This window comes from Aedes aegypti, chromosome 3, assembly GCF_002204515.2.
Source record: "Aedes aegypti strain LVP_AGWG chromosome 3, AaegL5.0 Primary Assembly, whole genome shotgun sequence".
Taxonomy (NCBI): domain Eukaryota; kingdom Metazoa; phylum Arthropoda; class Insecta; order Diptera; family Culicidae; genus Aedes; species Aedes aegypti.
Window position 1 is genome coordinate 211,086,395 of NC_035109.1, and position 14,687 is coordinate 211,101,081.

General features: G+C 40.7%; 2 protein-coding genes across 4 annotated transcripts in view; one reads left to right on the plus strand and one right to left on the minus strand.

Moving 5' to 3' along the window:
* Nucleotides 1–14,687, plus strand: part of LOC5572135 — a 457,258-nt gene that overhangs the window by 129,971 nt on the left and 312,600 nt on the right. The window lies entirely within an intron of this gene.
* LOC110677827 (glycine-rich cell wall structural protein 1.8-like) overlaps nucleotides 1–14,687 on the minus strand; it is a 123,488-nt gene that overhangs the window by 40,506 nt on the left and 68,295 nt on the right. Inside the window, exon 2 of the mRNA XM_021849405.1 lies at nucleotides 5,538–6,015. Coding sequence (XP_021705097.1) covers nucleotides 5,538–5,574 — 37 coding nt within the window. The 5' untranslated portion in view covers nucleotides 5,575–6,015. The remainder of the gene's footprint in view (nucleotides 1–5,537; nucleotides 6,016–14,687) is intronic.

A 14,687-nucleotide genomic window follows, 5' to 3' on the forward strand; every position in this document is an offset into this window, starting at 1 on the left:
ACACTGAAACCTCTGATCGTTGCCGTTGAACCCTCAACTGTTGCGCGAAGCGATCCGTCATGAAGTTACACTCTGATCCGGATTCCAAAAGTGCTCTGGCCGGAACTAGAGTTCCATCCTCACCTTCCACTAAAACGATAGCTGTTGCTAGAAGCACCGACGATGTACGGTTGCAGGATACGTTGGAGGATACCAGGGTAGGTGTTCCTTGGGGAATCTTCGACCTCCCTGGTGATTGGATACTGCTGCCCACTGCTGCAGTTCGCTCGATCGGGGATCCATTTCTGTTCTCATTGGAAGACGGTCGGAAACAAACCAAAGTGTGGTGTTTGCCCCTGCAGTTCCGACACACAAAACGAGAGGGACAATCAATCGCTCGATGTCCGCGCCTAAAACAGTTCCTGCAGAGAGCGTTGTTTCGCAACACCTTGTCGCGGTCGGTTGTGGACATCTGTTGGAAAGTCGGGCATTGGTAAAGCAGGTGGGTTTCCGAGCATGCTACACAGCGTCCCACTGTTGACTGAACTGTATTGTAGCTGGAGTGTAGGTTGGATGATTTCCTCTTCAACACTGGAAGCTCTGGCTTCAACTCAGACGATTTCGTAGGTAGGGATCCCAGAACCTTGACTCTACGTTGGAGGAATTCGGTCAGATCCTTGACGCTGTCCTGCTCCTTCATCGATGAAAATTCCTCCCAGCTCCTCCTTGTGGCTGGATCTAGGCGAGTGCACAGGATGTCCATAAGCAGTAGATCCTTATAATCGGCGGGTTGAACTAACTGATCCAAGGTTTGAATCGTTCGTTCAAATCCTTCCAGCAGGGATTGCAAATCGGGAGCCGACTCCTTAGTCAGCTTCGGGAGCTTGAAGAGTGCTTGCACCTGCCTCCGCTTCAACTGCTTGCTGTCGTTGTATCGCTTGGTGAGTGTGTCCCATGCGATCTGATAGTTGGCCCTTGTTATTGCCAGTGGGTCCACCAGAGCCTTTGCTTCGCCTGCCAAGCACCCTTTCAGATAATGGAATTTCTCCACATCTGGTAAGTCGGCTTTCCAGTGTATGAGCGACGTATACAAGTCGCGGAAGCTCAGCCACTCGTCAATGTTGCCGTCGAAAGTCTGCAACTTGATTTGCGGCAATCGCACGTGCTCCATGGTCGGCTGTTGCGATGTATCCAGACTGCGAATGGATTGGTTTAAAGCTGGGGGTTCCTCAAGTTCCTTTATTTTGTCCAGCAGCAGTGACTTCATATCATAATACTTGCTGCCGAACTCGGAGCGCTGCGTGGTGTAGATCTCATCCTCCTCGGTGAAGTCCTCGTGGGTCTCGATGTCCAGGATCACATCGTTCACCTTCTCCCACAATTCATCTAATTTCTCTAGTCGCACCGTCACCTGACTCGCACTTGTCACTACACTCAACTTATCGACAAACCCACAAATGTCCTGAAACATGTTGAGGAGCGACCGCAGCGTTGTTTTCAGGGTCCTCATGGCTGGAGTTTTCTTAGCGGTGGACGTCGTCGCTGGCATCTTCACACTCGCGCTTGGACAGAGGGTTCGAATACAAAAAACGTAGGTGTAATATTCTGCTAATTCCTAGCTTCGGCTAGACATACACTGTAGAGCTGTTCTATATTTACCTGGAAAAACAGGATTTTGTACCCTCTCTACAGGTATGCACCTCAAGCAGATCCTAACCGGTTGGTAATTTATTTGGTTGGAGACTTGTATCGATAGATCCCTCAAACGTCCAGAAATATCACACGAAAGTAGAAGCAATTATGTAGTAATCTGTGGTGTCCAACTTCGGCAAGGCATATACTGTTCTAACTAACCTGAGAAATCAGTATGTGCGCTTCAAATGATCCAAATAACAGTGTGCCGGAATATCACGGTTCACAAAACTGTATTTCCGCAATAGTGAAAACATCAATCGAAAATCGCATCAGCGGGCCCCTCGGTTATGCTTCCACGAAAATATGTTGGACACATCCACAGTCACGAGAGAAAATTTTATGTTTGTAGTAAGCTATCTACTCCCGCTTCGACAAGACATATACATTGGTGTAATACAAAAACACTGACCTGTACAAACAAGCAGTTCGTCGTCACCAATGGTCCGGTCGCGCGCTGTGTTGAACGCCGTTGGTGGTGTTGATTTTATTGCTCTCCGTCCAGTCCAGTCCACACGTTTGCCGTCGGGATCAGTAGAAAACGACAGTCTCGGTTTAGTTCTCGTCGGTGGTGTTTTGGCTGCTTTGATCGGCGCGTTTACCGGTGAAAAAAGTGCAAGCAATTCCCCCTCTCGATCGGTGATAGTGTTTATATGGTGAATCAACAGAAATCCCGGTTGAATTGGGTTGAAAGTGCGATGAATTTCGGGTGGAATCGAATTTAATTATGGTCGATTCGAACACGGGGTAATGAATTAGCAGCTGGATGAACCAAGGCAATTAGCCTGATTGAACCTTTCCACGGTGTTGGTATCACAACAGAATGGTGATCGAAGTTGCGATTTCCAATTGGAATTTGATGGTCCGGCTGCGTTGTGGTTGAAGAAACTGAATGGTGGGATGGTCGCTCGCAAAATCTTCTTCTCCAAAACGGTGAGTGCACTTTTGTCCAATATTATTGCTGTTTTATGATGGCGATTCTGGTCTATGGCGCCAACGTACCTTTCGGGAAGTGTGTAATGGCGTTTTGAAGATCACTATCCTTCCGATGAATCCGGTTCGAAGGACCAATGTTTGGGAGCTGGTCCTTTTCCTTCCGAGTGAGTGGACTGTATTAGGAGCCTTGTGGGTTAACCGGTGGGAATTCCTGGGCGGACAAGTTCTTCGTTGGATTGGATACTGTCTTCCAATAGTCTTGGGTGGATTTCTCTCCGGTTATTCACTTGGGACACTTCAAATTACGCACATTTACACTATTTATTCCACAAAATTTTGGTACATAATTATCTACACATTTATTGGGCAAACACATTTATTCTAGTACACAAACAACATTTATCTATGTCGCGTCAAGAGTTTAAAATGATAATTATTAGCTACAACCGAGCTGGGTGCCGACGTTGGGAAAAACTATTTTAAAACTATATAATTCTAAACCTAGGCATACGAGTGACGTCATTGATGCGGAATGCATTATTTCGGAGAGCAATTTCTCGCTCCTTCGAGCTATTTGTTTTGATCCGGCTCTTCTTCTGAGGATGATTCTGTGCGCAACCTATTTGGATGATTACGCATACTCTGTGCCATCTATGTTGCAACGAGGGGATCATCAACGGGATTTGGTGATTTATCTGAGTTGCAAACAGGGGTATTTTAACGATTGGCTTGCAGGGACACCAACCCCCTAGATTTCCGGAGGACCATTGCCCCTGAACGTTTGGAGGGCCGTAGTGCGCATTTAAGATTAGAGTCTTTCTCTGGCACTCGGACGATGAGAGGGGTTAAAATAACTTGGTCAGATGAAATTTAGTATCTACGAACCATTCTAGATAGAAACATAACTTTCAAAAATCGCATTGATAGCGGTGCAAAACAAATCCGGACATATTTTATTCCGGATCCAGATTATGTTATTAAACCAATGATTTTGGAACAACACCTGATGCGCTGATCTTCTTAGTATTCAGCATTTGGTAACATGTATCTTATTTTTCGTTTGCAAATAAAAATCAAACTTCTTAAGAGACCTTGTTTGCGTTTTTCATGTAGGTATGTGTTTTAATGAGGATTCCCAGGCATCTCAGCCAGGTCTGGAGGTAATCATAATCTCTTAACTAACTTTGCTTATCTTGTTTTCTCACTCCAGTAATGTTGCGTGACTAAATGCCACCATCTTCAAAGTTCCTGCAATACCCTGAGAATAATGATAAATTGTTTTCGAATGCAATCCTCGGTATAATCTGTTGGAACGCTCTGTGGAGCAGCGTTTTAATCTCCACAAATAAGAAATAACTTCTGCGTTTCATCCCTTAGGTGATGCAAAGGAAAACACGGTATGAAACAGTGCATGCTGCTTTTCTCCCATCCATAACCGAAGACAGCTCACCGCACTTTGACAGAGTTTCACTAAATGATAAATGTCTCTGACTTTGAATCATCTTCACCGACCCAGCACTGTTTCCCAGGAAAATAATACTGAAAGGAAACTTTTAATCCGGTTTCGCCAGCCAACCCTTTCGTGTTTGCCTAGGAAGCTGAGCATTTCGCTATCAACTGCTGGGTCCCGATCAAACAAAATGACAAAAACAAGAAAATAAAAAACTTGAACGAAAAAAAACTGTCGCAAGCGTCGAAAAGACTTATTGTGCTCGTTGCTTACCCTCTACAGACAACTTCCAACATCAGTCGGTAAACCGTTGGTGTCATTAGGGATTTGGATGATTCATTTTAAGTTTGGTTTTTCCTTCGCTTTCACCTCATTCATTTACTATCTCCGATAGTGTCAGTTGTGTCGTTATTCATTCTAGTTCTAGCAACAGTGGCATTGTCAACAGTAGTGTAACTTTTTTTATTACTAGTTTGGAACGATAGATTGATGGTATTCGGGTGTGGAGGATGTCAACACCTTGTCCATTACAGCTATTTGCTGACTTTTCAACAATAAGTTTTAATCGATTTTGAATTTAAAAGTTGAGCTGCACTATGAAACTATATGGATCTTAATTCCAACGTTCAAATCCAATTTTTGTGTATGGCTAATACATTTTCCAATTCTTCGGGGCTCAAGTGAATTTTATAGATTTATCTATTGTATGTCACGTAGATTTTCACATCAAGCACTTAATGACGCAAACTTCGTCGGAATACTTCAGGTCACCAGAATCTGTGAATGAGACAGTCCTAAATCAAAATTGTGCGCGCTTTCAAATTCCATAGCAAGTTGTTGAGATTTTTCGCAATAAGTAAGGCTTTCTCAATATTTTGGATAATTTCCAAAGGGATTGAAACCAGGATCCAATTGAGTTATTATCTTTATCTAGGAGCCAACAACCTCATGAACATCAAGTTATCGCTACTGTAAGTTTTTGCTCACTTTGCAAGCAAAATATGACAGAATTCTGAGGTAATTTAAACTTTTGCTTGAGTGTTCAACACAAAACGGTACGTTTCTAAGGTTTCTTTTGTAGAACTTATGAAGCAACTCAGACTTCGGCTACTCTTTCAGATAAAAACAGTTTCGTTTTGTACTTAATTGAGCAAGTCATGCATCATTCCTTCCAGACTTCTTCGGCTACCAACTTGCGGAGCAGTGCATCCAAGTGCAGCAGCCAGTAGTGAGTGGTGCAACCAAGTGAGACGCATAAAAGTGAAACAAGGGAAAGATCCTGACAACTTTGTAGTATTTTCTATGCAAAACTTTATCCTAGTCGCACCACACTACATCAGAAGCGCAAAAAGCAAAAACTGTGCTGCGAAGACCACGAGGGAAGACAAGACAGAATTAATATTTACGGAGATAAGTTAGTAGAAAATCCAGTTAAAAACTTGACTATCCTTCACTCGGTATTTTAATCTATTTTACTTACACTCCAGTAAAAGTGCCCGGGTGAATTTGGTTCTCATCACGAGGCTTTCGTATCAAGCAGGGCGACCTGGAATCGAAACCTGCTCTGCTCTGCCTTCTTTGAATATGTATCCTTTGCGTTCCGGTCGTAATGATGCACCGAGCGTGTTCGTTATTTACTGCAACGCTAATGTTTTCAATCCTGTTTTAGTTTTAATAACAAGCAGCTTCCTGTTAAGGGGCGGCGAAAAGCTACCGTTCAGTCGGTAATCAGCTTGGTTCTGCTCGGTTCAATGTTGCTTGCTGACTGCCGGGCAATGTTTTAAAACGACTCTGGAAAGGACGGATGCTGCACCATATGGCATATGGGATGATGTTTTGGACCACCGAAAATCGTCCTCGGTGCTGTGTTAACTTTTCAACAATATGCCATGGATGTTATTTCTCCGAGGCCATCCTCTCGCTGATGGATGCAGTTCCAGTGGGAAACAAGTTTGTTCCTGCAATTAAATTAAATGGATGGAAACATTAGCAGTTGCTGTATTGGAGACTTCTATGTGAAAGCAGTTGACTTTCGATTGTATTGGAAACTTTATTAAATTAAATCAATATTGAAGTAAACTTGAACGAAAATTTTACTATTGATATTGTTAGTGAGAATATGGTGACATACGATGATGGCTTTGATTCATCTTCCCCTTAAAAAAGTATTTTATATTATTTAAGGTGAGGAGGAATCGAAGCCACAGCTTGAATTTTCAAGATCCCATATCTGGAAATTCGTTACTGCAGTTACTGCAGTTAGAATTTCCGTTTTTGTTGTTGATTCTTGGATAGATTTCATCGTTTGTTGATGGAAGGGTATTACAATTATTGAAACTTACATCAGAAGTTTTCTTTTACAAATGAACTCAATTAGACTATTTTAATTCCCTCCGCACTATGTCACACTTTGTATAAGGAACTTTCAAAAAACTTTGTATGGGAACGGACGATCCCCATATGAAAAGTCGGTTACAGACAACATAACGGACTTTGGGGCAAGTGTGCCACCTTGACCAAACTGTTCTCTAACTTTGTCTAAAGCTTATTAATTCGTTAACGCCCGAGATGCCTTGGGATAATTGGAACTCAACTCCGTATTTGTTATTTATAGCTGTATTCCCGAATCTCACCACAAAAATAAGGGGGGATCCAAACAAAACTATTGAATGTGTGTTGCGTACATCTAACTGTTCAATAAAGTTAATTTTGAGATTAATCAAATATGTTTTCATGCTATTGGACGTATTATAATGTGGAGAAGTAGAAAAAAAAACTTCAGGTGATTGGTCGTCTATAAATTACGTCACGCACTCAGATGCAGGAAGAGGGTTTCAGGGAAAATAGACGACCCATATAAAAAATTATTTATTTTATTTTATTATTTTACCGTAGTTCATACAAAACAATGAACAGATCAGAACCGATATATGTATACATAAAAGCGCTAAATCATTCAGGTCTCAATATGAATATGAAGAGTGGTTTAAAAAATCGTTTTTGCTCGACACCGTTAAGGTGAAGGTGAATCGAAGCCAAACCTCAAATTTTCAAGAGCACGAATCTAGAGAACCAAATATCCGTTTAAGCTGAAAACTTAATCGATTGTTCACTCGCTGGTGGTGACCAATCGATTAAGTTTTCAGCTCAAACGGGTATTCGGTTCTCCAGATTTGTGCTCTTGAAAATTTGAGGTTTGGCTTCGATTAATCTTCACCTTAATTCGATTCTAGATCAAACTCTGAGTGTCTTCCCAGAATATGAGCAAATTTGGATGAACACTGAGATTGCACAAGCCCTTTAAAGTTTATATGGGAATTACTATGGGGAAAGCAATCAATTCATTCAATCGGTCATAGTGTTTGCCCATGTGCTCTTGGAGATTAGAACTACGTTGATACTGTGACATACAATAATCAGCTACAACTTTGCCGAAGACCGTTTTTACATCGGACGCCCCAGTAATTAGTTATTGATTTTTGAACGAGTTGCTAAACTTTTGCTATAATTTTCGGGCTGCTCTGCAGGCATCACTGGATATATGCAGTAAACTATAGTAGCCACGATTTGAGCGTGCTATCTTTCGCGCCAGGTGCAGCAGGCGTCCGATTTGAAAACGGTCTCGGCAAAGTTGTAGCTGATAAATGTATCTCACAGTATCAACGTAGTTCTAATCTCCAAGAGCAAATGAGCAAACACTATGGCCGATTGAATGAATTGGTTGCTTTTCCCATAGTAATTCCCATATAAACTTTAAAGGGCTTGTGCAGTCTCAGTTTTCATCCAAATGAGCTCAAATTTTGGGAGTACACTCAGAATTTGATCTAGAATCGAATTAGCGGTGTAGAGCAAAATCGATTTTTGAACCACTCTAATATATACATTACCATACATACCATACAAATTGCCCAGACAGAAGTAAACGGTGTTGAAGGTGTGGAGAAGAAGGCCATAAGGTGCCAAAAAACACTGAAATGTCTGATCTGTACCCAAAACGAGGACAACAAACACGTCACAGGAGGCCCAAGATGTCCGGCCTTCAAGGTGAAGATGAATCGAAGCAAAAGTTCAAATTTTCAAGAGCACGGATACATCTTCACCTTAAACAAGCGTCTGCAAACATGTCAGCAAAGCTAGATGTTACAAATGCTGTTACAAAGAATTACAATTTATATTTTTAAAACAAGTACTAACATCCTAGCTATCGATTGCACTTGATAGATTGCCAATAGATTTATTCTGAATGGAAAAATTATTTTTCATATAATCGAAAGTCGGTTTTCGGTTTTGGGGTAACTTTGATAATGGAGTATAAATCGAACAAAATTAAATGAACTACGGAAAATTTATAGGGCGTTGCATACCTCTAGGCGTTTAACGCTATATGGAAATTTCTGACTTAGATTACAAAAATGGTCCCAGTTTGTAAAAATGATTTTCGCAAAGAGATTTGAGACCGAATTCATGTTCTACTATAACTAGGCTGTCAAGGATAAGTGACGAACTCATTATGACTTCATCTAATAGTGATCGTAGAACAGATTGTTTGTGAGCGTTGCAAAAATGCTAATATCTTGTAAATTTTTATTATTTGCATATAAATCCTCAAATGCACTTGATTCCAATGGAAATAGTTTGACATAAAGTTTCATACTAATACTCTTTACTTTTGCATTCGTTTTGCTAAACTGATTATCAGAAACTTCGTTATTTCGTTTAGTATGTTGTGGGTCTCGCACTATCAAAATTACCCGCATTATCAAAGTTACCCCGTTTTAAGGTACCGTCGGGAAGGCAGAGAGTCCATAATCGACCTCACTTTCTGCAGCCTGGGGCTAGCAAGACACATGAACTGGAGAGTGTGTGAAGAGTATACCGACAGTGACCAGATTATCTGGTACCGCATCGGGGCAGGTTTCAGCCAGTTTATTGCGCAATTCAGACAGATGCACGAAGGTGGAAAACGGCGGACTTCAAGAAGAACATGCTCGTCGAAGCGATTAGACTTGAGCACATCACTTTGAACCCTAGGACCAGATGGAATCCCAAATCTGGCTCTGAAAACAGCGATCCTCGAGAACCTCGATATGTTCAGGACCGCACTGTGAACTGCATTGACTATGGCAACTTTTCAGACTCCTGGAAGCGACAAAAGTTGGTGCAGCTGCCAAAGCCGGGTAAACGGTGTCCGGCCATTTGACCGAACGCCGTTTGGCCGAATACCGTTTGGCCGAACGCCATTTGGCCGAATGCCGTCTGGCCGAACGGGTCGTTTGGCCGAATGCCGTTAGGCCGAATTACGAACAAAAAATCAAAAAATCAAGCCTCAACGCTGAATGTGGCTCAATAACTAATTAATTTGTTGATTTGTATGATGTGACGGGACGTCATGTTTGTCACTATATAAGTGCTCCAAGAGAACGATAAAATTGACCCGTTAATTCAGGACAAGACTCTAAGCCGCAGGTTAATTCGCATCTAGGTTCGCTAGGGTTTCAAGTGTCTTTAATGATATCATCAGAAATTTTCCCTTCTTTTCAACATTCTTTCGAGTTATACTGGTTCCATCACTATCGGCAATAATTTAGCTTATATTTCTATTGGGAAGATTACCATTTTGAAATCATTGACTGTTCTTTGTAGTTATACTGATAAAACGATTATTTGGATTACACTTGCTTAAATTTTCTAAAAGATGTTTCCTTCTTTTGCGCATAAGCTGTTCTTTTAGGAGTAGTATTTTTCATAGTTATTGGAATTGAGGATTTTAATACGTTCATAAAGTGTCCTATTAAAAATATTAATTCAGTAAGGGTGGTAAATTGGGTGAGATGTCATTCTCCTCTAAGTTTAAGATAGCAACGTGTGAACTGAACTCTGCACTATTGCTTGCGTTTAGTGACTCGGTGAACATTTACGTAAAAGAAGCTCACTCTTTCTCCGTTGTGAAAAGATGAAGCCAAAATTTGTGGTCGCTAGAACTATGAAATATTTCATTTAGTATGATTCGAAGGAACTAAGCAACCCGATCCAGCAGAATTACGAAAAAGTCATAAACCTATTTAGTTGCTGTCAAAAGCTGACTACAGATGCAATGCAAAAACCTCTGCTGACAGCTATTACTGCTAGCAGAGAAGTGAATAATTGCTTACATGTAGGATGTTCTTCTAACAGCAGTAAGCGTTTCACTAAAGAGCTAATTATTTGAATATCACCGATGATTTATCCTTCTTTTAAAAATAAGCTGAATCAGTTCTTTGAAATTAATTACGAATGTATGGTGACTGTAGTCCACTATTGTTTTTAATTTCGGCCAAATGGCATTTGGCCAAATGACCCTTTCGGCCAAATGGCATTCAGTCTAATGGCGTTCGGACAAACGACCAAACCATGGAGACAGCTCAGAATCAAAAAAATATAGGCAGCCGTTATTGTGCGGTGATCACACTAGACGTGAAGAACACCACTCATAATACTTTTAATACCATTTATTGACTTCACAGCACCAAACCATAATCACGCCTTTTTAGGTGATGCAAAGTCCTCTGATACGAAGCCAATGCCTAAAGAAAAACAATGGCATGGTGGCTGTGAAGACTCCCACTGACGTAAATAAATGGTTTAAACAATCTCTTATACACTCATACTCTTATATGCTTTGTAACTGATAGGTGATCTTTACATCACATTACACTTCAAATGTTAAAAAAGACACTACACGACGTTAATGCTTCCAGTGGGCTATTTGCCCTTTGAAGGAAGCACCACACTAGACAACGGACCAGCATGCAACGCCCAGTGACACAGTCGGAAAACATTCCTCTCGAAAAGTTTTTCGGTCTGAGGCGGGAATCGAACCCACACTCCTTAGCACGATGCGGCTAAATGCCTCGGTGACACTAACCGCACGGCTACGAAGCCCACTTATTTCACTGAAACAGGTACATCCTGCAGTACTTCACTCTGACAAGGAGCATAAACTAGCCATGTGAATTTACTTTGCTCCCTGTGGAGACAGTATTCCACAAAGTTGTTTTTTTTTTTGTGTGTAAGTTGTTGTGTACAGTTGTTTTTCACCGTGCAAATGCTTGCAGCCTCCAAACTGAGCTCTGATCGCATTCTAGACCTAGACAAAAAAAATTAACATGCACAAGCAGTCTTCTCAACTGGCTGTGCACTCCACTATTTGTTCAAGGTGGTTCTTCCTACCCTATTGTTCGCTATTAACGGTCCTCTCAACTTGCCATCAATTTACTTGTAAGCGGTCCTCTCAACTCACTGTGTACTCCAATATAAATCATATATGGCGGTCCTCAAAACGCAAACTTACCCTATTTTAACAATACTGATAACATTACAATATACATAAAATGTGTTGGTCTTCACAATACGCACTACGAGCTCAGCGGTCCTCTCAACTCGCTGTTAATAAATTTAAAAGCGGTGCTCCCAACTCTTTATTTTACACTGTTAGTTTAAGGTGGCGGTCTTCACAACGCACTCTTACCCTATTTACTGATGTCTGTCGTCTTCTCAACTCGCTACCAATCTTTTCACAAGCGGTCCTCCCAATTCGCTTTACAATATAAGTGGAGGGTGGCGATCCTTATAACGCGAACTTACCGTATTTTCCAATCTCAGTAGTTCTCTTATATTTGTTTGTCTGCAAGCTGATGTTACGGCTCTCTCAACTCATTCTAACACGATTGAATCTTGGTTTGCTTCGTCTTGGTCGCACTATACTACTATACTACGCAATAAGTAATTTCCGCAAGTTGATTTTTTCTTGATTTTTTTTTGCCATGATATTGAACTAAAATATTCGTAGCAAAACCTGACACACTCATCTGCCCGGATGGCTTCGGTATAGGAGATCTTCCACCACTGGGAAACTTCATCGGAGTAAGATGGATCCATCGTCGGAGACTATTCCGAAAAGTACGTAGCGTATACGTAACTTGAGTCGTGGGACGCACCAGTGAACCCGAAGCTTTCGTTCATTCGGAACCGTTGCATCAATTTCGTCATCCAACTGGTAAACCGGAGATATCGGGAAGCACAAATAAACAGCAACTTGTCGCAGAGTTACACATCACAGCGATAATGCAAGCCTCAAGAATATAATAGAGACACACCGCAGCAGGATCATGCAGGGAGTGCACGGAAGCGAATGGCGTAGTGGCACCAACAAGCCCTCAGTTCCCGGTAGTATTAACATGAGGTAGTTACAGGAAGATATTAGGCTTATGAGTCTCCACGCCGAATAGAGACGGCGTGTTTCAGAATTGGTTTTCCCCAGTTTTTATATGTAATCAAGTTTTTTTTTAAACAAGCTTTGTTGGCTTCGTATCTGTGCGGTTAGTGTTACCATCAATTTGGCCGCATCGTGCTAGGTAGTGTGGGTTCGATTCCCACTTCATGCCAGAAAACTCGTGAGGAATGTATCCTGACAGTACCACTGGGCATTGCATGGTAGTCCACTGTCTAGTGTGGCGCTTCTTTCAAAGGAAAAATTAGACACTGGAAGCGTTAACATGTAGGTGTCTTTGGAAAAACAGCTCATCAGACCCATGATGGAGGATTTATCTAATAAGAAGTCGTAATTTCTCAAGAAGATCTGTCAGTAGCATTTGCCTTACTATTTGGACTCATTACATTTCTTTAAAAGCATTGCTCATGTTAACCATCTAATACCATTTTTTTATTTGTGATCTAGGGTAGGTGTACCAGTTATGGACATAGTGGTTCCCTATTTCGCCATACATGTTTACTTCAAAGTCTTCAAATTTTGAAAATTTGTGTGTGTTGATGTAGTTAGATTTAAGATATATCTTGATGTTAAAACAATCCAGAATATTTTCAATGTGAAAGTTACCAATTTTTCACATATTGCCAAATTTTGAACCACTATGTTCATAACTGGTACACTTTCCCTAAATACCATTTTTCGCTAACTTAAATTGATCTGAACACGTTTTGAGCAATGATATATTTTTATCCGCGAATTTATGAATTTTGTTTTTTGATTTTCCTAATTTTTATTTTTGAACATTCCTATTCTTTTCTATTTTTTCTTGGAGCCTTTACTGGTTTCCGATTTTTGACAATAATAATAATTTGATGTTTTACATTACTTTTAAAAATATGAACTTTTGAATATTTTGATGACAAAAATTTTATTTTCCGTGTTACTAACGGAAAAAAAACAGTTTTAGAATAAATGTAATACCGCCAAGCTCTACTTCTTTGATAGCTTGGTTGTGTAAAAATATAAACAAGCGTGTGCTAGAATAAGGGCGTAAGTCGCATGATCGATTTCTCTTCATCGATCCTCTCTTCCGTGAATAAAAGTGAAAAGAAGCAAGTTTGTTAACATTTTATCTCTTCAGACCACTTGGCAGCCAATCTTGCGTACTGAGGAGAAACAATGATGACAAACTTGCTTCTTGTCGTCTTTATTAACAGAAGAGAGGATCGATGAAGAGAAAGCGATCATGCAACTTACGCCCTTATTCTAGCACACGCTTGAAATGTGCGTCTCAAGGCGGGGTTGGGTATTAGAAGGTTAATAGTGTGCGTGCATCCATCTTTGATAGGATTATCATTTCGCCAGAAATTTTGATGCTCTTTCTTCTTCTTTTCAATATTACGTCTCCACCTGAATAGAACCTGTTTCTCAATTAAGTGTTCAATGAACGCTTTCACTGTTATTGACTGAGAACTTTCTTTGTCGGAGTTGCCACTTTCGCATTCGTTTATCGAGTGGCAGTCATGAAGATAGGGAGCCGAATCCTTTTCTTGGCAATTTTGATTAATTTCGGTAAGAAGTTTTTCAAAGCTACTGAAATCTTGGCCATAAAATGTATCGTAATGAATGCTTCTTTTTTCTGACAATTTGGCCGAGAACAACACCCCTGCCAAAATGAAGTAGTTTTTACCCTACTGTTCACACAGGGAAGTCAACGCAGTTATGCCATTACGAAGAGATCCTGGACCGGCCAAGTATCGAACCCAGACACCTCCAACGTGACTTTGCTCTGTAGTCGCGGACATTACCACAATGCCAATGAAGACCCCCAAATTTGGTGCATGCTATGCTATTATGAATAATAACGCACAGGAATGTTGTTTAATGTATGGCTACCATAAACTCTTAATTAATGCCGATCGTAATTGCCCATGGTATGCGAGCGATAAATGAACCTTTGTTTATCCTCATTATCGTCGGTAATTTGCATGTAATTGTTAATATCAACAAGTTAGAAATCATACAAGAGAGCAAAGAATCGATTCACAGGAGACTCAAGTTAACCTGATTGGAATCAGTGGTACCGTAATCCGGGGTATCATTGATCAGCGGGGTAACATTGATCGGAATGACTCATCTCGTAAAAAGTTGGTATCATCATTTATTGATGAAACATTTCCAAAGCATGAATGTTGCTTCTCATTCTTATATTAATAAGCGATTAAAAATTAAGATTTTTTCAAAAATTGCGTTAACTTTATGCGTAAATTTGTCAAGTTTGCAAAACAATGATTTCAATGGTTAAGGATGACACTACCGAAGATTCATGTCTCACATAGGTTCTGCAAGCGATATGAGCAAGGAAAATGCGGTTCTCACTAA